Source organism: Xyrauchen texanus, chromosome 21 (assembly GCF_025860055.1).
Source record: "Xyrauchen texanus isolate HMW12.3.18 chromosome 21, RBS_HiC_50CHRs, whole genome shotgun sequence".
Lineage (NCBI taxonomy): Eukaryota > Metazoa > Chordata > Actinopteri > Cypriniformes > Catostomidae > Xyrauchen > Xyrauchen texanus.
In genome coordinates, this window is record NC_068296.1 from 13,135,203 (window position 1) to 13,159,435 (window position 24,233).

At 37.4% G+C, this 24,233-nt stretch overlaps 1 protein-coding gene across 9 annotated transcripts in view; it reads right to left on the reverse strand.

The window, feature by feature from the left end:
- Nucleotides 1-24,233, reverse strand: part of LOC127661675 (CD276 antigen-like) — a 144,860-nt gene that overhangs the window by 111,432 nt on the left and 9,195 nt on the right. For all 9 annotated transcript variants that reach the window (XR_007972777.1, XR_007972773.1, XR_007972776.1 and 6 more), the window contains exons 3-4: nt 9,855-10,202; nt 3,212-3,508 (exon numbers count right to left, since the gene is read on the reverse strand). Coding sequence is in view for 3 of the 9 variants with exons in the window: in XM_052152501.1 (XP_052008461.1) it covers nt 3,212-3,508; nt 9,855-10,202 (645 nt within the window). In the remaining 6 variants the exon portion in view is untranslated. The remainder of the gene's footprint in view (nt 1-3,211; nt 3,509-9,854; nt 10,203-24,233) is intronic.

Genomic DNA, 24,233 nt, shown 5'->3' on the forward strand with positions numbered 1-24,233 from the left:
AGATACTCTTCAGATTCAGATTTTACAACTTATAATTACAAACCCTCAAGAAATGAATCTGTTTAGTTATGTATGTCTGAACTAAATCATATGTGGAGCATTTACTGTAGCTTCAAAGCAAATCCTGATTACACAATATATTAGCTATAGAAAAACAACCAAGCAAACTACATCTAGCTCGGCTAGGTCAAACTTAATTACAAAAGTTGTTGAGCATACAGCAGCTGCTGTAAACAAATGCAAATGCATTTTCCTATCAAACAAGGTCGGCACAATCCCTCAGCTTGCACATGGATATGACGTTTGTTTACTTACAAGTTGTAAGCCTATCATAGTCAAACTATGTACAGTATCTAAGGGCCTTAGTCACTTCATGCATTTTGATTGATTGGATTGCTTTCCGATTGGGTAATCACATGCCATTTACACTTGGCCTACAAAATTGTTGTTATGAATCATTATTCCTGCACAATACGTAAGTAACGCTATATACAGGTGAAACTCGAAAAATTAGAATATCGTGCAAAAGTTCATTAATTTCAGTAATTCAACTTAAAAGGTGAAACTAATATATTATATAGACTCATTACAAGCAAAGTAAGATATTTCAAGCCTTTATTTGATATAATTTTGATGATTATGGCTTACAGCTTATGAAAACCCCAAATTCAGAATCTCAGAAAATTAGAATATTACATGAAATCAATAAAAAAAAGGATTTTAAATACAGAAATGTCGGCCCTCTGAAAAGTATAATCATGCATATGTACTCAGTACTTGGTTTGGGCCCCTTTTGCATTAATTACTGCCTCAATGTGGCGTGGCATGGATGCTATCAGCCTGTGGCACTGCTGAGGTGTTATGGAAGACCAAGATGCGTCAATAGCGGCCTTCAGCTCTTCTGCATTGTTTGGTCTCATGTCTCTCATCTTTCTCTTGGCAATGCCCCATAGATTCTCTATGGGGTTCAGGTCAGGCGAGTTTGCTGGCCAATCAAGCACAGTAATACCATGGTCATTGAATCAGGTTTTGGTACTTTTGGCAGTGTGGGCAGGTGCCAAGTCCTGCTGGAAAATGAAGTCAGCATCTCCATAAAGCTTGTCTGCTGAAGGAAGCATGAAGTGCTCTAAAATGTCCCGGTAGACGGCTGCGTTGACTCTGGACTTAATAAAGCACAGTGGACCAACACCAGCCGATGACATGGCTCCCCAAACCAACACAGACTGTGGAAACTTCACACTGGACTTCAAGCATCTTGGATTGTGTGCCTCTCCATTCTTCCTCCAGACTCTGGGACCTTGGTTTCCAAATGAGATGCAAATTTTGCTCTCATCAGAAAAGAGGACTTTGGACCACTGAGCAACAGACCAGTTCTTTTTTTCTTTAGCCCAGGTAAGACGTTTGACATTTGAAGCCCATGTCCAGGACCCGTCTGTGTGTGGTGGCTCTTGATGCAGTAACTCCAGCCTCAGTCCACTCCTTGTGAAGCTCCCCACACATTTGAATGGCCTTTTCCTGACAATCCTCTCCAGGCTACGGTCATCCCTGCTGCTTGTGCACCTTTTTCTTCCACACTTTTCCCTTCCACTTAACTTTCTATTAATGTGCTTTGATACAGCACTTTGAGAACATCCAACTTCTTTTGCAATTACCTTTTGAGGCTTTCCCTCCTTGTGGAGGGTGTCAATGATGGTTTTCTGCACAACTGTCAGGTCAGCAGTCTTCCCCATGATTGTGAATTCAACTGAACCAGACTGAGAGACCATTTAAAGGCTCAGGAACCTTTTGCAGGTGTTTAGCTGATTAGAGTGTGACACTTTGAGCCAACAATACTGAACCTTTTCACAATATTCTAATTTTCTGAGATTCTGAATTTGGGGTTTTCATAAGCTGTAAGCCATAATCATCAAAATTATATCAAATAAAGGCTTGAAATATCTTACTTTGCTTGTAATGAGTCTATATAATATATTAGTTTCACCTTTTAAGTTGAATTACTGAAATTAATGAACTTTTGCACGATATTCTAATTTTTCGAGTTTCACCTGTACATATCAGTACACTTCAGTGATGATAATAATGTCAAGCAGCAATTTTGCTGCACTTGATGTCGCTTAAGAAATTACATTGACGAATGCAGTGCAAAAGGAAACATTTGTTATGTGTCGCATTTTCTTTGTTGTCAGCTGTGACAGGGTGGAGGGAGGGGCCGGGTCGTGATTTTACACACCCGGTCCCTTATCAGGTTAATCAAGCCTCTGAGAGGGATAAAGGCTGACTACAGATGGTGGTGCGACAGAGAGACAACATTTATGGGCAGCGAGAACCGGCTTGACAATATAAATAATAGTTTAATGTAAAACTGAAACCAAAAGACACAAACACACACATAGGACGGACAGCTCCCCGTAAACATTCTCTCTCTGTCGCACCACCATCTGCAGTAGGCCTGTATCCCTCCCTAACCCAGCTAATGTAACTGTAACATGTTTTAATTGAAAGTCAGAAACTGGATCTGATAAGCACGTGTTTCTTGCTTGTGGATTCGTGTACAGAACTGTAAATGACAAAGCTAATGATGATGATGATGATAATTATGATTGTGATACCAAGTTTTGGCCTTAATCCATCAACATGTTATATTGTAGAGGATTTAATCACCACTTATAGATCCAGTCAGTGTTCTATGTGTTCCAATATGCTCAGTGCTCTAGATCTTAATGCTAGGACTTTCCAACTGAGTTCATAACTTTAACTCAGCACAAAAGGTCAGATGAAGGCCCATTCTAATTGCAAAGAAATAATCTGTGAAATAACCATCCACTGTAATAATTGGACAATTAAAAAAAATGGTTGGGTTTAGTATGAGAAATACAGACAAATGTCTTTCAAGCCATCACTGCTAAAATTTTAAGACTTCATATTCTTTTGAAAAATATAAAGCATAAGAGATTGTTCACCTAAATAAAAAAGCCATAATTTACTCACACTCATGTTGTTGTCATTATAATTTTTATTTTCCGTGGAACAAGCAGCTTGGACATTATAATCTTACAAACAAATAGTTTGTTTGTAAGATTATGAGTGACAAACAGCATTCAATTGAGTATTTTTACGTGAAATATCCTTTTAACACCCTAAACTGAAATGAGCAGACAGCAGGCAAGTAGGGTCTGGCACTCAAAATTCAGTAAATGTTATAACTACCCACCTGTGATCGTAACAGATGCTTGTCCTTCCTCACCCAATAGTGGATTGGTCAATCTGCAATTGTACGTGCTATTGGGCTCCAGAATCACCGTCAGAACACTTTTCACACTGAAGAGCCCCTCCTCATTGGCTACTTGTGAGATGGTAATGTTGTCTGTAAGGTTTCGTCCGGCCCCATCTTGCCACAGCACCTCTGCTTCAGGATAACCCCCATATGTCACACAGGTGAGGGCCACCACTTCACCAGGCCTGAGGTTGGGCTCTGCATCCCAAGTGACCAAGGGCTTGGAGAATGGAGCTGGTGGTAGAGACAGAGAGAGGAAAGAGTATTTAGTATTTAGCACTCCTGTTGGTGCAGATGTGCTTAAAAGTATAAATATTTCTTACAAGATGATTTGATGAAGAGGGTTACCATTTTGTTAAAATACAAGGTTCCCACACTTTTTGACCATAAAATTCCCAAACTTTTCAATGCACTTTCTAGTCATTTGTGATTCCAGGATTCAGATTTTTTTAAATAATTTTGATTCAGACCGATTATCATTGATGCTCAATTAGGCAACAAACGAGCCAAAAAAATAATAAATAAAATATAACAAATTATGAGTGTTGATGTAACAGATAAAAATGAGTAAATTGGGAAATCCGCATGTAATTGCTGACTTTGGCTCCAAACTAGAACACAATAAGTTCTGGAAAGTTACAATGGAGTTTCAGAAAAGAAAAAAAGACATTTAGGCACTGATGGAGGAGGGCAGCAAAAACCGAGTGGCGGTGTCCAGCGTTTAGATTGGTGATCTACCGCTGCATGCCACCTTGGACCCAGTTTGACATGATTCCCATTAAATTGTTAATTAAATTCTAGGAGCTTAGCATAAACACACACATGCTTCAACATCAGATGGAAATTGTCTACTGACACACTCATCTACGGCCACCTCCTCATGGGGAAGGTTTTTTCCCTCAACACGGTACCAGTACCACAGCTGGGTAGGACTGCTGGGAAATTGGGCAGCCATAAAGTTTTGTTTTTTTTCATTGAGGGTTAGCACTTTTTTGCCAGATGAAGAAATCATTGCACTATTGTCCCTTGAGCAGCCAGATGGAAGAAGTAGAGGCAGCCTTACTCCCAGAGCCAATCATAATTCAGCAAACATAATGGTGAAGTGTGGGGACGATGGGAGAAAAAGCAATCAGAAGGTTGTGGGGTTCAGCGAAAAAGTAGGTAGTGATACCAACAAGGCTGTAACCTCTGGCACTGTCCATTTGACTGACATAGAGATCTCTGTGGGGACCAAGAGAGAAAAAGACAAAAACGAAAGTCTATATACTCCAGGCTCTTAAAAGGTAAAGTGTGCAAATTATGTACCATTAGCATCACTAAACGTAATTGCAAAAAAAGAAAAAAAAAGGATATTTAAAAAATGCACATTTAATTAACCATACTCCCTAACCTAAACCTAACATCACTTGAGTAAAAAAAATATTTTAGAGAAAAATGCAACCTCTCAATCGCACTAACCATTGTTTATTAGACGTGATTACTTCCTGGTTCTAATGGGGGGAAAAACACATTTCGAAGATTGATCACGTAACAGTTGAATTGTTAAAAAAATGTGTGATGGGGATGGTGTTTGTTATTAATTCAGCAGAATGGGGTTGATTTAAGGGTACATACATTTTTGGAAGCCACATGTTGATGTTGACATGTTGATCAAACAGAGCAGAGCTTTTATAGTGCTACAACGTTTACACTTTTTGGTGGAACTTGTGAATATCTTATAGTTGTCACCGCAAATTTCCCAAAAATTACACACATCACCTTTAAATGGGAGCTCAAAATAATATTGCTGAAAAATATTAAAGGGGAAGTAATTGTCTGTAATTTCTGCACCACAAGCAGGGTTAGGTTAGATGTAATTGCTGGTAGAAAGCGATAGACAGAATTGACAGAATTACACACTTCACTTTTAAACATTATAACAGTATGATCTTCAACATTGAAAATTATACAATCATTTTTCTTTAATCTTTGTTAGAGGTGAAGAGGCATACAAGAGTAGTATATAGCTGAGCATTAATTTAACTAAATCTAGTGGAGAGAAGAGATAAGAAGGAGAGAGAGCAAACGACAGAGCGAGAGAGACTAGTAAAAAAGGTAGAGGGGAATGGCCAAATGTTCTATAGATCTATATAGATCATAAATAATGATGTATCCTGGTAAGTATGAGTGCACTCAGCTATAAAAATAATAACACATATAGCTGGCTACACTTGAGCACACTCTGCAGGGATTTAAGTGTGCCATCAATCACATGAAATCCTAACAATCAATACTACTGTATATTGATTAGGGTCACTGTGAGAATTGCATATAAATGATCACAATCATTATCTAGCCTTTGAAAAAGCACTAAGCATTTTATAAACCAATAATCGAGAAGTGCAATGATATCAATCATACAACATGCCCGTAATATCCATAAGTGATATACATAATAACATATATTATTATAAAGTACATATACATATAATAAAAAGTGCATAATAAAATATATACTAACTATTCTTTGATATCTTTTATCACTGATCACATACAGACCTGCAGCATTTCATTAAATTATATATTAGTTTTCATATAATAAGCAAATACAGTCTAAAACAGCCTAAATATTACAGTATGGGGCAGCAGGTTTTGTAGACAGTCAATTTTCCAAGATTAAAGAATGTTATGGGTTTAATACAATTTAAGCTCTATTCACAGCATTTGTGGCATAATGTTAATTTCCCTCAGTTTTTTTTATTAAAATAAAATAACTATAAATAAATAAATATAAAATGAAAAACTACTGCTAAGTCCCTTTTTGATACTTGTTTAACTCTTCCGCACGTGATTGTTTCCTGTACTGACTAATCCCCCAACGTGAGTTCTTTATTGAGCGCTGAAATAAAAAACAAATGTCACCTTACAATTCACAACAGATGCACCAGAGGACAGATGATATATTATCAAACATATGATGTGATTTTTAGATGTTTATAATTATTGATCATGATAGATATGATGCGAAAACAATTGCCGGCTATGTGCGCCACCATATTGTTTAAATTGTAATGCAGCATGAGTTTCTGATTTTGTCAAGCATAGATGGTTCAAAAATCCTAGCCCTTCCACTTACTGCATCGGAAGTGGTAAGAATGAGTGATGGATGAAATGGGAGAAGGCTCAAGTGAACTAACTAGTTTATACATTCTTTGGTTGAGGTAAAAAGTCAGTCACTTTCAAAATGTGAAAGAATGTGAAAGTGAAGATTTATAGTACAAAAGGGACTTAAATATTGATTTGTTTCTCACCCACACATATCACTTCACTTCTGAAGATATGGATTTAACCACTGTAGTCATATGGATTACTTCTATGTGGCCTATATGTGATTTTTGGAGCTTCAAAGCTTCTGGTCACCATTGACTTGCATTGTAAGAACACAAATATTTGTTTGTGTTCTGCAGAATAAAGAAAGTCATACACATCTGGGAGTAAATAATGAGAGCATTTTCATTTTTGGGTGAACTATCCTTTTAAACCATGTGCTGACCAACTTGCGGGGTGTTTTCACAGACATTTTCCAACGGTCCCCACATGTTTCACAACATCCACTATTGTGCCATTTTAAAGCAAACAAAAATAACTTGCTTAAATGACTGGCACCCTGATCCTTTGAACTCCATCATCAGAAGTGCTTTGAGGAGCCTCACAGCCTCACTGGACCTGCTGCAGTTTTCTTTCCGAGGTAACTGCTCCACCGATGATGCCATCCCTCATGAAAAAAACAGCATTGCTGGTCACCATCTTATGTTGTGTTTGGGTGCTGGTCCCTGATGTGCTGGTGTCCCCACCAGGCTTTTAAAGTAGGTTAACCAGCTTCATCAGAAAACAAGATTTAGCTGGTGAAAAGCATGGCTTTGATGGTCAACCAGCTAGACCAGCACCAAACCAGCATAAACCAGCATGGGAATTGCATGCTGGTTAAGGTGATCTATTCAGCAGGGATAGGATATATCCTACACACTTATCGCTATTTGTTATAGAGCATATAAGTGAAATGATGTTTGTGGATTACAGCTCATCCCATTGTGCCCTTCAAGCTTGACATGAAACTCCTGGCTTTGAACAGCTCTTTATGCAGCAGTATCCTGGACTTCCTGTTGAGGAGCCCTTCAAGCTTGACATGAAACTTTTGGCTCAGGGTTTGAACAGCTCTTTATGCAGCAGTATCCTGGACTTCCTGTTGAGGAGGTGCTCATCCTAAAACATTTGTACCAGGAAAACCATCTCTTTCTCAACATTAATAGGACCACTGAGCTTGTGGTGGACTTCAGGAGACAATACAGAGAACACAGCCCCATCACCAACACCAGAAGAGAGGTTCAGCATCTTTGAGTTCCTCTGTGTTCACATCACTGAGGATCTCACATGGTCAACACACACCAAGTCCATCGTGAAGAAGGCCCATCAGTGCCTCTTCTTCCTCATACAACTGAGGTAGTTTGGACTAAATCCCTACTTATTAAAATCCTTACTATTGTACTGAGGAGAGCATCCTGACTGGCAGCATCACTGCCTGTTATGGAAACAGCGCCACCCTGAATCGCAAGGCTCTGTAGAGTGTGGTGCAAACAGCCTGATGCAAACAGGAAAACCTGGATGATCATTAGAGACTCCAGCCATCCAAATCATGGTCTGCTCTTGTTGCTACCATCAGGCAGAATGTACAGCAGCATCAGGTCCCGCATCAGTCAGCTGCGAGACAGCTTTTTTCCCCATGCCATTTGACATCTGAACTCTGTGCACCTGAGCACCCCCATCAGCCTTACACTGGACTCTTAACCCCTTGCAATTTACACCCTTACAACCTATGCTGCTCAAAATATTTGGAACACTGCACACTCTGATCATTCTAGTTATATGCATCTGTTTACTGTGAATGTGTATATTGTGGTGAAGAACTTAACTTTTTATAGTGTATATTGTGTAATATTGTGTTTAATTTGTATAATGAGTATATCATGAGTATATTGTGCTTATGTGTATATTACATAAATTACTGGTACATCTGCACTGTAAAAGATTTAATTACATTTTATCCAGCTTATTGGATTTTTGAGTAACATACTAGAAAATGTGAAATGTTTAGCATCTAAATAAAAGCACATGCTAGGCCAACAGTATTCTCCCAAATGTTGTCCCAGCAAGCCTAACAGAGTTGTCTGAACAAACAATTTCATATTGAACAATGTTGCTTATTTGCAAGTTCCCAGCATTCATTGCAACGTGAATAAATTACGCAGTGTTACAGGAAATTTTTTTTGCTGTTTGCTGACTTTTTGTTGCCATTGTTTTGTGGTGACGTTAAGACCTCATTTTTTAACTTAATGAGGTTTGTTGATTGTCACCGTGATTGAGGTTTGTGTGTTAAGGGTTGAGGTCTATTATGTGTCTATGTCAAGTACATACAACATTCTTCAGAGGCAAAAATTGCAGTTCATGTCAAAGTAATTTAAAACCATAACTAAGATTGAATGGGTGACAAAATGAAAGTTCTCGAATTGCAATTTGATAGTTGGCTGAACAAGTAATAAGTAGTATTCTCAAAAATAATTGTTTTCTTTTAATAAACAAACAAATACACATTGACTAATCAAAGCAATGTTACTGTGGACAATTATAAAGACAGTTGTTAAAATAACTCAAAAATTATACTGCAAAATGTTGCCTTGATTTTTTACCTTTGCTCAACAATTTTATTTTATGTTGATGGTACTTACTGCACCCAAGACTTTAACTCACCATTGCACTCGAGCATATGGTGAAGTGACAAAGCAATAATGGACTAACCATGTTTACATGCACTTAAGAAAATGGTTTATTCCAGGGTTATTGCTGATAGAAGCGTTCTGAAAAATCATGTAAACGAGAAAGCCATTTTTCCTATGCTGCTTAAGGGATTAATGGTTTAACAAACTGGCTTTCACACATGTGGCCATGCAAACACATTAGAGGCATTCTTAAAGTTTTTTGAAGACTGCGCATGTGCGTGAACAGACCGGATAACAAAAATCGTAGGATGAAGTCAAGCAATACAGCACAGGTACTGTAAAATAATTCAACATTTCTGGGATTACAGTGGGAAAAGCACATACACGATAAACTATACCCATTCATACATGCCAATATATATTATCAACTGTCCCTCATGTTCGCGTATATGCGCTCATACATTGGGGGAATCCCAGAGTTTTACATAGGAGGGAAACCCCACTATTGCAGCGCAATACTGCTGCAGGTCGTGATGGAAAGTTAATGAAACTGGAATATCTGGAAATGACCCTGATTTTAATGTCCCCTTAATGGTCAGTGATTGGTCACTTTCAACATTTAGCTAAAAAAACGGTGCCTAGTGTTATTGAACCCAAAACATGCCTTTAAGGCTCCATCACATCTGATAAATGCATATTAAAATTTTAAAAGTTTGCAGCATAGACTGCCCAACATTCTCTATTTATAAGACACCTAAATGTACTGGGTGTAGGAAAGAGTACAACAGTTACAGTGTAGCTTGTTGATTGGATATTGCTTCTCTTACCTGCGACTTGCATAAGCAGGGCGGCACTGCTGTGTGTTTGCACCCTTACAAAACAGGTGTAGCTTCCCTCATCCTCTACCCGGACTTTCTTCAGCAAGAGCGACGCATTACCTGCCGTCAGCTGATCTGAGTACAGGCTGGTGCGGTTTGCAAATCTCTCATCTTGATCGGCCAGCTGATCTTGACTGTGCCAAAAACTGTGAATGTTGCGTTTTGTGTCTGATAGCTGCCAGAACACACTCAGGTCAGATAGGTTAAAGTTTGTGACCCCTGAGAATGAGCAGTTGAGGATTGTGTCCATTCCAAACAGTGCCACCACAGGGGATTCTGGGACATGGACATCCAGAGCTTCAGAAGAGAACACAGAGAGAGAGAGAAATAGAGAGAGAGAGTGCAGTTTATTAAAGGGGTCATATAAGGGGTGACATTTTAATTGACCTTTTGAGATAAAGGAGCTAGATGTACAGTACGATTGAAACATAAGAGTAATTTTCGGCTCATTATGTTTTTTCACCATTTTATGACATCAAAGAGATAAATGCATAAATGACAGCTCACATTTACCATATTTTCCAGAAATAAAGTCATATCTGAATATAAGTCACACCTGGTCAAAACTGCCTTGTTGAAAGTATAAAAGAAATACAAATAAGTTTCATCCCTATATATGTCGCAGCCTAATAGAGGTTACATTGGACAGGCAATAGGACCCAGGAGAAGCTGGCTTCCCTTAAGCCACTGAGCATGAAATGTTGCTCTTTGAAGATTATATTCTGTATGACTGGCCAACATAAATTACATATAAATTGCATTGGACTGTTATCCGCAGGACCTTTCGAATGACAAAAAAGTATAGTTGGGGTGAGTTAATAAGAAGAAATAGATCAATCCCAATCACGAGAATAACTTTACAATAAGAGTAAAATGTGGTAAAGTCTGTCAAATCTTGTGCTTGGTCATGAAAGGATGCGAAAGACTAAAAACCTAAAAGATTTTACAAATGTTTAAACAAAATGAAATACTAACATTTTAAGTGGACTTCAGGGGGTTAAAAAATGATTTAGGTTGACAAACTTTTTACGACTTTTATTGACACACTGTTTTGTCACCATGATGGAGTACTGAAGCTTTGATAAACAACCATCAACATTTACATATGTAAATGATTATTTGAATTTTATAATTAGTCTGTCAGCTCTCCACCTAAACTAACAGTAGTGTGTAACATTTAAACAAAGGAGAGGAGAAAGAAAGAGCGAGGGTGACCTGGACAGAACTGCTAAGTGACTTTTTAGCTTTTCTGTATGTTTAATGGACTATTGAATGTATCTTTTGTTTTAACTTACTGTTATGATATCTAATTCTGTCTTAATTGATGGTTAAGAGACTGAGTCTGAGCTGCATTATTCAATTTTTAGTGTGTTTGATAACTGATACATCATAGGCATCAGAGAGCAGTGTTAAGGAGTAACTGACTAGAAACATTGACACTAATGAATAGGACAGTAATTTTTTAGCGGTGTGACAGTAGCTCAACTCTTTTTAAAATAGTGTAGCTTTTCCAGTAACAAGCTACCTTTTCCAAAAGTATGGTGTATTTGGCTGTTTTTAATGTCACGTTGCATTGCATTGATTTTCAAAGCAAACTGAAGCAAAAATCAAATGTTCTCTCCTAAACTGTCTGATTCATTCTAGTGAATTGGTTCGTTTGAATTGTTTAGTTTATGAAAAACAAAACAAAAACAATTAAAAACAAAAATATTCTTTGATTCGAGAGGCATGGCATTTTTTTCCTTTTATTTTGCTCCTTTTTTTTTATATGCAGCTGTTCATTACTATGACTTCAACTCAGTAATATACATTAGGGTGTTTTCTAGTTTTATAAGTTGTACTGTATTTGGTGTAAATATATCAGTTCATCTGTCATCAGAAGAACCAAATGCCCAAAACAACAGGCCCCAAAAAGTAAATAAAAAAATGGAGGTCTTGAAAGCTCTCTTGTCAAAGACAAACACGGCTTGTCAAAGAAAGTCAATGAGTGACGAAAAACCCTTGTCACCATAAATCGATGAACTATGAACAAATCATGCTGTTCGACAAAGAAGGTCTACAGGAGAAAGCCATACGTTAGCATTCCCCTTCAACTCAATGGCAGTTCCTTGGCTGGTGCAGGACCTGAATAATTTTTGCTAATTTTGAACAGAATATCAATGGAAAAAAAGGCATTTTGCTGTCAGATGGTATAACTACGGCATCTACCAGCAGGGGCTAACTGGGCCGTGCTAACCAGCCAAACCTTTACCCCTTGTGTTCAACTTATATGGATTCAAACACCCTCAATTTACAGTCTATACTCCCTTGCATTCCTTTTGTCATAGCACATTTCAAGTGAGCACTAGCATACTTTGCCAGCCAGGAAGAGAGCACCATGGGACAGCACCGCAAGAGGTGAGGTTGACGTCATGGAAACTTCAGGAATGCGTCTGTCCTCACTGAGCTGCTCACACAATCATTAATGATGCTCAAATCAACCTCAATCTGTCTCAACACAGGGGACAGCACAGTGTGTTTATGTGCGTGTTTGTTTTTAGGCACAGACGAAGTTTTAAAGGTGTGACACTGGCATGCTAAATACATCTAACTTCCAGGGCAGTCATTTATAAGCTATTATAAAATAGATATATCCAGTCCTTGATGCTAATTGTTCAATACAGCTTTGCAGCTGTGCTTAAATACACAAAATAGTTACAGCTGTGATGTGGAACACCTGTTAAGCTCACCACTGTGTATATGACTGCACAGCATCCATAGAGGCGAATAATTAACTTTAGTTTTCATGACAAGGACTGTAGCGGAAGGATGGCACTGAATGCATTCATAAGAAAAATACCTCTTGAATGGAAAAAAAAAGTCCTATTTAGCCCTGTCTACATTCAGAAATAGTCACTTGTACTTCAGTAAGTACAGATCAGGGATGTTCTATATATATATATATATATATATATATATATATATATATATATATATATCATTTACAAGAGTTAGTCCCGGTCCTCGAATCTGATTGGAGGAGAGACGTTCCATGAGCACTGATGGTCTGACACCATCAGCACTCGGATGCTTCACTATGTTTGTATCACTCTGCTTGTGTTCGTGCCATTCTGTACTAAAGTGTAAGAGCAGTGCATATGTGTTAAGAGCTGTGGTTTGTCTTTTTTTTTTTACATGTGTTTGTTTTGACATTACATGTTAGCCAGCAGGTGGTGGCAAACGATAATTTTTATGTGTAAAATGAGCCAGTTAAGTGACGTAAAGTGAAGCCGCTTCAGCTGTTTACATACAACAGCTATTTGTGATCGCATGTATTCCTACTCCTAAAGCTAGGATATAGGTTTAAACAGCTTTAAACGAACAACTTCAGCATTACGGCTCATCACAGTTGAGAGACACAACAGACTGATTGATTACACAAACTGAAGGTGGAATTTCCACATTAGAGTGGACACACTATTTAAAATGGAGGACATTGGGGTTTCTTTAGTGAATGACACTTGCGCACCAGCTACCGCAAAATAGGGAGAAATACCCCCACTTGGACACTATTTTTCCACTGAAAAAGCTGATCTTCAGAAAGCTGACAGCATCTCTGCTTGGGTGTGGAAACAGGTTGTTTACACACGCTCCGTCTCGTGAACTTCATTTGGTTTGAATCATGTAATAAAGTAGTTCCATGCACAAAAGTTTTTCCCATTTTTTTATTTTTATTTACTTGTTCATTGAACTGTTGTATATAAGCAATATCACACTCGCAATCATGCTATATGGCTCTAAATCTGCACTGCTGTGATTACCTACGGCACTCGGGTCTGTGGCCGAATCACAGCAGTGCTGATGTTGGGCTTTATCGCACTCTTGTTCTTGTAATATTGCTTATATATATATATATATATATATATATATATATATATATATATATATATATATATATATATATATTCCACACTAACTCAGGTTCAATCCCATTGATACACTGATATATAATTAACCAGTTAATTTAGAGGTTACCACATGAAATTGGTAATGAAATGGGTCTGCTCCAGCATACCAAAAAACATTTATGCAGAGCTACGTTCCCACCAGAAGCCTGCGGTCGGCTAAGGAACGTCGCCTTGTCGTACCAAAACAAAGAGGCACCAAAACACTTTCCCGGACTTTCAGTTTCATCATACCACGGTGGTGGAATGACCTTCCCAACTCAATCCGGGAAGCTAACTCACTCTCTATCTTCAAAAACGGCTAAAAACACATCTTTTCCAAAAGCACTTAACCGGTCACTAAAAAAAAAAAAAAAAAAAATATTTACATTTCTTGTTGCACTTAAATCTGTTTTGTATACTATTCTGATGATAGTGAAACTTTGTAATATGGCACTTTTTGTACCACTGTCTCCCTAAGATGATTCGCTGATGTTCTTCCTCTTTTGTAAGTCGCTTTGGATAAAAGCGTCTGCCAAATGAATAAATGTAAATGGAAATGAAATTATTATTTATTTATTTTATTTTATACAGGAATATATCAGCCTGAAGACACCTACTTGCAACTTCAGTGATTTAATACAAAAACTCCCAAATATATATATTTTTTTCCTTTTTTCCTTTTTGTAGCTGACAGAGGTATGAAAACAATTAAAAGATTAAAATGTGCGCAACAGCAGAAATAGCAGCTGAATAGATAGAATGATTGGTTCAATAGCTGCTAACTAAAGGGCTGAAAGAGCATTGAAAAGAGACCCAAATCCTCATTGAAACACTTTAAATGTGAATCTGCCCATGTCTGAAGTGAATGCCAGGATTAGGAATTATGTAAGGGTGTTGGAACATTCTAAATACCAGAGATGATTGATCACAGGGAACACTGTTAGGAACAGTGGAGGACAATATCAGAGAGAGTTAGCTGGTGTATGTGTAAATGTTCAGACATTGTTATTATAACTAATGAAAAATAAAATGAAAACTAAAACATTTTTATTGACTTAAAAATACATTTAACTGGAAAAACAGAAAATAAACTAATATGCTTTTTTAAGACTCCAATAAATGGCTAAAATAATACAATAAAAAATAACAAATGAATCTAAATGTAACTTTTTGATCCACAGGTAATTATAATAACCATTATTTTATAATTAATTATTGTAACATTTTAAAACACAATTAAGCAATGCCACTAAAAAGTGATAACACTAAACAGCCCTAAAAAATATCACTTTTAAACATATTTTATTTATATTTGATAATACATTTACTTTGGTAGCACTAATACTAAAGCTAAAATAAAAACTAAATATACAAAAAACAATAATAATAAAAAAATTAACTGAAACAAGAAACCACTTAAATAAAACAAACAGAAAAAACAGAGTGAAAACTAACAAAAAATCTACACTAAATTGAAAGGACAAAATAAAAATAATATGGACATAAAAACTACATTAAAATTAAAAACTTTAATAGCCCTGTTCGGAAGAGAAATAAAGTGGAATGGGGTGAGCTAATTTGAATTTACATCCTCCACTTTGTGTTAATGGTGCTGGGCAACGTGTGAGTTACTGAGAGAACAAAATAAAGGCAAGGAGGAAAAGCAAGACAACATGTGGGAGAGAAAATTAGAGAGAGACGTACCTGTGCCACCAGAATCAAATAAAGTCATTAAGGCTCTCATAAATGCTGGCACACATCCCTCTGCTGTTTATTTACATGTCCTCTTTTCTTTTTGTCATTTCCTCCTCCCAGCTCTCCTTCTCTCCCTCAACACAAGTGCTTTGTAGAGGAAGCCTTCACTGTGCCTTTCTAAATTGCTCTTCATGCCCATCCAACAGAACTCTCTTCTTACATTCTCTCTCTGTTCCTTTTTCTTTTCTTGCATGCTATAGTATTGGACAGTAGTGTGTGTAGAGGAGAGTTGAGGGAAAACGAATCAGTATAGCAAAGAATTTTTATATTATACCTCAAAATACTGTACATTTATTCTAATGCCAAGAATACATATTTTTGTTATACTTTTCACAATATTCATTTGGGGAAAAGAGATTCAACATCACTCAGAGCAAATATTTGAGATGATGCGATGCACTATGGCATTAAGACAGTAAACACTCAATAAGCAATTATTTCTAATGGACCAAAATATGACATTCATTTAATTTTTTCCTTTCATTTATAAGACTGTACAGACAATCTATACTACTAGACTGAAGGAAGTTTCATGTAATGTTAAATATGCTGGAACAAAGGTATGCTATTCCCTGAAGCGGTTTTCATGTTTTTATGTAAATTTGTTCTGCTCTACACCAATTCTATTTCTCTACAATAAAGTAAGAAAGTTAAGCAGTTATTGTGCAAAGCACCAAATTAGAGATTACAATCTGCGGCAGGCTAATGCATTTACAGTCTAGGCCTTCAGTGTGATTCATGTCATTAAAAAAACACAGTTTCACAATGAATAAGACATCCTATGCCTTTGGGCATTATACGTTATGTCACAGCTAACTGGTAATACCAATTGACATTTTAAAAACATGTCTACGCACAAAAGCCAGAACTTGAAACGACACTTAATGCTCAAGCAAGCCTAATTTTAACTGCAGCATGACTGTTTGTGAAATGAACGTCTCCCGAACAGACATTTAAAAATCATAATTTTTCATACAAATCTACCAAGGAGGTCTATAATACCTGGAAAAATCTATCGAATAATATTTGCAATTTAAATGTAGCTTGCAATAAATGTAGTTTTTGTCAGGGTACACGGTTATGCTGTGTTCCATTCAAGTTGGATGTGGGATATTCCTTGATATCTCCGATCTCCAACCATAAATGCATTCCATTCCCCAATATTCAGAACTGCAATGCTCCCGTTAGCTTAACAGGGGTTTGACTCTCATTAGAGATGTCTCCTAGCAACCCAACTGATAAACAATGCTGCAGCGCTAGCATGATAGCCGACTCTTCAGCAAAATCTCTTGCTTTTTGCTCTTGAATTATGTACATCACTTAAAGCGTGATTGCGTCACTCAAGGCCAGCTAGAAGGCCTCGACTGGGACATGTCCTAAATATCACACCCACCAAGAACAAATAAATCAATCTGATTGGCTGATGAATCTGACAATCTGACTTTAGTTGCTCATTAATTTGCACTGTTGGGGGATTCTGTGGAAATTCTGAAGGCCTGGGGGGGGGTTGAGCTCAAACTCGCGCCGCTTCGGCTTCGGGCTTCAGGCATGCAATTTGTGAAACAGTTGTCACACTTTGCTTGTAAGCATCAAGGAATAAATTCTGACTAGATAAACATTTAGTTTTCTCTATTTGTTTGTAAATTAATTAAGTGTAGAAAGCAATTAAAAATACATATGCAAAAAGTTGATTGAAAATGAAAGGATGAAAAATATTTATTTATTTGGCATGTTAGGCCAGCAGAGAAGGCTTTGCTGGTGCTGAGAATTCACCACTGATTACAATAAAGATTAATGAGAAACATGTGGGTATAAGATTGCAATGTATCATAGTTTTGAATCACAATGCATTAAATGGAGTGGTGGTGGCATAGTGGTCTAAAGCACATAACTTGTAATCAGAATGTCGCTGGTTCGATCCCCACAGCCACCACCATTGTGTCCTTGAGCGTGGCACGTAACTCCAGGTTGCTCCGGGGGGATTGTCCCTGTAATATATGCACTGTAAGTCACTTTGGATAAAAGTGTCTGCCAAATGCTTTTATGTAAATGTAAACATAAAAACAAATCACAATATTAGTCGATCACAAACCAGATACACAGTAGTTTAATGCCACAGGTCCCTGCTAATTTCCACCACTACTAAGGAGACATGTCACACATTTAGATCCCCTCATTGGAGCGGAACGGTTTCACCTCACCATGCCATCTCCTTGAACCAAAAGCATACTCATCAGAGTCTTCATTACTCCCCCTGTGTTCTGCGCACTGGTCATGAAGATCACAAGCCTTTCAATTGACCAAGTATCGAATACATATGAGCTACCAGGATGAAGCACCACAACTGAGAGAAACCAGAGCAGTTAAGCTTTCGTGTACCTCGCTCATAAGGGAGAACTCATGATGGGGAAGCCTATCCCCAGAGTACATTTTTATTGCTCTTTCATAGCTCATAAAACTTAATATGGCTTTCCTTTAAAGTTGATGTGTGTACTTTTTCCGATGTTTAAAAAACTTTCTCCATTCCACCTTAATATGTAGAGACAACTATGTGTAAGACATTTGTAGGTTGATTCCCCTAAAAAGTGTAAATATTGTGCCTTTGAGGCACTATCAGAAAATTGCGCTGTCTGTACGGAGTGGTGGTGGTGTAGTGGTCTAAGCACATAACTGGTAATCTGGTAATCAGAAGGATGCTGGTTCGAGCCCCACAGCCACCACCATTGTGTCCTTGAGCAAGGCACTTAACTCCAGGTTGCTCCGGGGGGATTGTCCCTGTAATAATGGCACTGTAAGTCGCTTTGGATAAAAGCGTCTGCCAAATGCATAAATGTAAATGTATGTGTTACCTTACAAGCCCAACATAGCAATATTGGCTCAACCAATGGCTTTGGTTTTGGAAGAATTTGATGAGACATGTTTAAGTTCATAGTTAAATATCTGACCTTCGATAGCAGGCTGTTTCTCAGGGTGAGAAACAGATAAATATTTAAGTTCTTTTTAACTATCAATCTCCACTTCCACATTCTTCTTCATGCATATCGCCATCTACTGGGCAGAGAGGAGAATTTATGGTAAAACAAATTACTTAAATAATTGGATGTTTCTCACCCACACTTATCATATCCCTTCTGAACATATAGATTTATCCACTGGAGTTTTATGGATTACTTTTATGCTGCCTTTATTTGCATTTTGGAGCTTTAAAATGTTGGTACCCATTAACTTGCTCGTATGGACCTACAGAGCTGAGCAAAATCTTTTTCAGCAGACAAAAGAAAGTCACACACATCTGGGATGATATGACATAATTTACATTTTTGGGTGAACTATGCCTTTAAGCTAAAGTATCCACTTGCTCTCCATTTAATCTCATTGCTGTCTAGGAGAGGAACATTTTTTACAGGTCTGGATAAAACTGGTCATCGCATCATCTTGGAGGATATCACATTTAAATTCATTTTAGATCTAGTCTAGACATCTAAAAATATTATACAAATATAATATTTAATTTATACAAAGTCTAAGAACATTCAGGGTGAATTCAGTTTGATACACTGTCTGCATCAGATTTCATCTAATCAGATCTGAGTATATGCTTGGTGATATGCTGGCCAGTACCAGAAACACTCACTTACATACTCTCTCCCGTCTTAATACTATCTTCCACAATCCCTCCCTTTGTCACCAACACTTTATCCTTTCTCCACCTCTCTCCTTCCAAAATAGTGGCCCTAAAAATGTACCATTGCATCTGCCATACCTTAGTTATTACAATGACTCTTGACTCTTGAAAAAAAAGCAAACAAACAAAAGATTATATGGAACCTCTACTGCATATTTAACATAGTCTCATGACAACTTAATTAGTACGAGATGCCAAAATAATCGTTTCAGAGGAGGAGAAAACTACATAAAATTTGTATGCAAGATTACAAAGATTTTTTTCTCTCGTTGCAATAATATGAATCATGCACAATAATACCAGGTATGTTTAAAATCTTGACATTATTAATGATTTTATGACTAATACCATGATAGCACAGTTTTATTGTTTTTGCCAAAAACTATGGTTAAAGGGATAGTTCGTCCAAAAATAAAATTTCTGACATCTTTTACTCACCTGTGAGTGACTTTCTTTCTTCTGTGAGGCACAAAATTTGATTTTAGGCAGTATATGAGTCTCAGCCTATTCTGTAAAATTGCATCATTTTTTATACAGTGAAAGTAAATGGTGATTGAGGCTGCCACTCTGCCTAACATCACCTTGTGGATCCACTAATTTGTGCAAATCATTCCTGGCGGAGGGTTAGAAAAATTGGGCTGCACGCGTGCAGTGCTCGAGCACTCCGCTGATGATGAGATTTGCATCACGCGTCCTGTACACTGAAGTATACTTTGGGCTTAATAAGGGTTTGGAACAACATGAAGATGAGTAGATAATGAAAGACCTTTCAGTTCTGAATGAACTATGCCTTTAAGATGGTAAATGGCCCACAATCTCTCCACATTTTCTGTCTTCCTCTACATAACTTTCCTTTAGTCTGTCCAAGTTTCAATACATCACAGCACGCTGTCTCTGTCTTTCATAACACAAGCTGAAAAGCATTAAGGTTCGATGAGCTCTGCTCAATAACAGAGGGTCCCTAATACAACAATCTCTTCAGACCAATATCGGCCCTGCCATACCTCAAAGGCAAATAAGCACACACATACAAGGAACAATACACACATGACACATGCACACACTTACAAACAGACAAAGCTTCAAATAACATCGCTCAATATCATTGAAAAACACAGTGCTCAATATCTACCTGTGGAGAGATATGCAGGTTCATTTCAAAGAGCTCGATAAGAGACTCTGGCTTTATCAGACCTCCATCAGTGCAGCTCTGAACACTACAGCTCAAATTATTCACACACATACACACCAACGCGACTCAGGCATGAGACGATTTGTAGTTTTTCAGCTGGGCGTGCACACAAACACAATTTAATGCGAAAACGTTTTTTGTTTTTTTTCATAAAGGCTTCAGAAAAATGATGCTGAATGCAGACAGAGAAATGGCTGATGGCAGACAGAAAAGGCTCATGATCTGTAAGCCAGAGTAATAGTGCCAACACACTTTTGAGGTGTTATCGCCCCCCAGTGATGAAAACAAAACACTGCAACTGAACATGTCTAAGCACGCAGTTTCTTTAAGAGTATACACAAGCTGAATGTTTTTTTTTTCTTCAGGGGTTCTTGCCCATGCAAAACTCACTGCCATGATGATTCTGTGATGTTTTGGGTGGTTGCCAGGCATTGCTATGTGGCTGCTAGGTGGTTTATATGTGTTCTTAAAGGGATAATTCTAAATATTGAAAATTTAATTGAAAAAATAAAGATTCTGTCATCATGTGCTCACACTCATGCGGCTCCAAACCTGTATGACTTACTTTCTTCCATGGAACACAAATAAATATTTTTAGGGATATTTAAGGCATAATTTTATTAGATTGACACCCATCATTGTATGACAAAAGATGCAACAAAAGTTGATGACTGAGACTAACATCTCCTCTTCTGCTCCATGAAAGAACATCATAAGGTTGGGAACAATATAAAAGTAAATAAATTATAACAGAATTGAATTATTATTATTTTTATTTATTTTTTGAATGAACAAATCCTCTAATCACTGCTTACTGTCCCAAGTCAAAACATTTCAAACGAGCCCACTTTCAGGTTTCTATGATATGCTGGTCCCTAGATATGGCTAGGGTCCCTGCTTCAATGTAAATACACAGGATTTGTTTCTCCCATTTCATCACTGGCCAAGTGAAAATCTTATGTCAGATCACTACAAGAAGTAATAGCACACCTGTCCTATCAAAGCAGCAAGATTTGAGGAATCAGTTATGTTTGAGTTACGCACAGAAGTTTAATTACACACCAACATTTTGAAAAATCCATAATTCCAAGGCCAGAAAAATACTTTACAGTATGTGTACGCAGATGCAAGCACTTGGTCAAAGTGTGGCCACACATTTTCTTTCACTCGAAGGAGAGGTGGAGGTTACCTTGGTGACTCTCCGTGACATTACATCACAATGCATCATGGGTAACACAAGACCACACATTCATACATCAGAGCACTGACACATAGATGATCTTATCATATCTCTCCCTCTCTCTATCTGTCTCTAATTCTCTCCTCTTCTCTTTCTCTCTCTTTCTAGTCTCCCCTGCCTCACTCCATCACATCCTGTATGTGAGAGATTGATTTCCATTTGAATAAGATTTAGGGGCATGATATGTCAGTCCATTGTCAAAACATAATAACACCACTCTGTGCCACATGCCTGCACTCATTCCATCTCCCTCTCTCTTTTTTCCTCAATCTCTCTTTCTCTCTCCCCCTCCTCAAAAACATCCCTTTCCTCTCTCTTTCTTTGCCAGAGATTAAGTTCTGCTGAAAGGGCTTTATTGGTCCGATAAGATGATATTGTCAAAACATAATGACATTCACTGTGTAAATATCATGTCATAAATATCCAGCTTTCTCACCCATCTACATTGTGAAGTAAATGGGCCCAGCTGACGTAGATGAAGCTCTGACAGAAATACAGACAACAGAGTCCCAGAAAGACAGGAAGAAATGTGTGTTTATCAGGGGGTTTGATTAGCTAGCTTTATATATATATATATATATATACACAGTATATATTAGGGGTGTAATGGTTCTCAGTAAAAAAATGAATAGTACGGTTCACCAGCCACAGTTCGGGAAGCATTGGAATCTCGGTCGGCCTACCTCAAGTTTAATGATGCATCTGGAGCACAAGTTGGTCAAGAAAACAAAACGTCAAACAGACAGTTAAAACCTCCGCTAATGCACCTGAATGGAGCTGTAGATGGATGCTCTGCCTGTGTTTCACTTGGGTCAACTTGATGACATCACAGTTCTGCATGTGTTGTGTGTAGTTGAAAATGGCAAGTGTAGAAAACGAGAAGCTGATAGAGAAGCCCTCTGCATTTCTCCTTTCTGGGAACATTTTATTTTTGTAGTTACAACAGTGTTGGTAAAAAGATGGTTACAAAACAGGCACTGTTTGCAGACATCGCTCAACACAAGTGATGTATACTGGTAATATAGGTCAATAATGAGCATGAGGGTTTATTTAAAACAAGCACTCAAGTTCTTCCTGTTTATCATGAGCATCAATAATATGGTTTGATTAATTGCATTAAGGTACCGTTATAGTAATACATTGATACGTGGTTCATAATTTATGGCGGCATCACACAGGGAAAGGCAGGTGAGCCAAAACTGCACACACTCCCTTCTATTTTTAAGCAGTCACTCAGTACTAATTTACACAGACATGAAACAATAACTAAAGCACTTGGGGTGTTCATGTGGGATTTCCATGTATGATTAAAATACTCAAGCAGCATTATCACAACATCCCTTCTCGTATGCATTTTCATAGCAAGGTTGTTCCTTCTATAGTGATGTACAGCTTCCGAATGTTGAATATATGTTGATGAGTTTGAAGTGCACTTTAAGTTGATGCATGTAGCGTATTAGTGCAGTTATTAAGTTAAAATGTTAATTTAGTAATTTGAGATAATGTTTTTTTTTAGTTAAGGACACTGATGAAAATTAACCATGGTTTTTCTTTAGTAATATTGTAGTAACCATGACTGCTGTCACCATGGTTTTCTGAGCAGAAATTGATCAAATTAACCATGGTTTTATAACAGTAATGCTGTAGATTATATATAGTAAACATGATTTTACTATATATTGTAACCATGACCGTAACCATGTTTATATTGCAGTTACTATGATTTTACTACAAATGCCATGGTTAAATTATGGTTATTGTTGTAAAACAATGATTATTATTTAAGGGCAAACCTGTTAAAGTGCTTACCAAATGGATTATTCTTTGGATTTTACAGTAATATTTTTTTTCTGAAGAAGGCAAATACTGAGCCGTACCAAAACCGTGAACCTTAAACCGTGATACAAACAGAACCTAATATCAAATAATCAAACATGCTTTGCCAGTAACACATTTTTGGAGGGCTCTTAAAGGAGTAGTTCACCAAAAAATAAAATATTCTGTCGTTCCAAACACGTTCTAAACGTCTTTCAAAGTAGTCCATGTTGATTGTGCATCATATTCCTTGTCTTTTGAAGGCATACAAGGTTTTGGTAAGAAGCAACAACAAAAAAATTATAATTGTTCAGCATAAATCTTGACGTCCATTGGCAGCATTTAGGTTGCATATTTCCTGGGGGGTTCTGTGCCAGTCGAAGAACTAGTCTACTTTTGTGATGTACTGGAAAGCCAACTGATCTCCAGGTATTCTAGACCTACTTGGTTTTTGCAGTGTGAAGGCGCCTATATGGTTAAATGGATGCAGGACAGAAGATACTCAATTCAGCATGCAAACATATGCAAAAAGAAAGAACAATGTCAATTTAATATGAAAGCAGATGTAAGAAGGGAAACCAGTCTTTCAAAATGTAAGAAAGTACTTCACAAAAAAACTAAAAACAAGTTTGAATGGAATATGTACATTAAGTAGTTTGAGGTGAATTGCTGAAGAAGTGAAAAGTGAATTGTGAAACAGTAAAAAGGATACCTG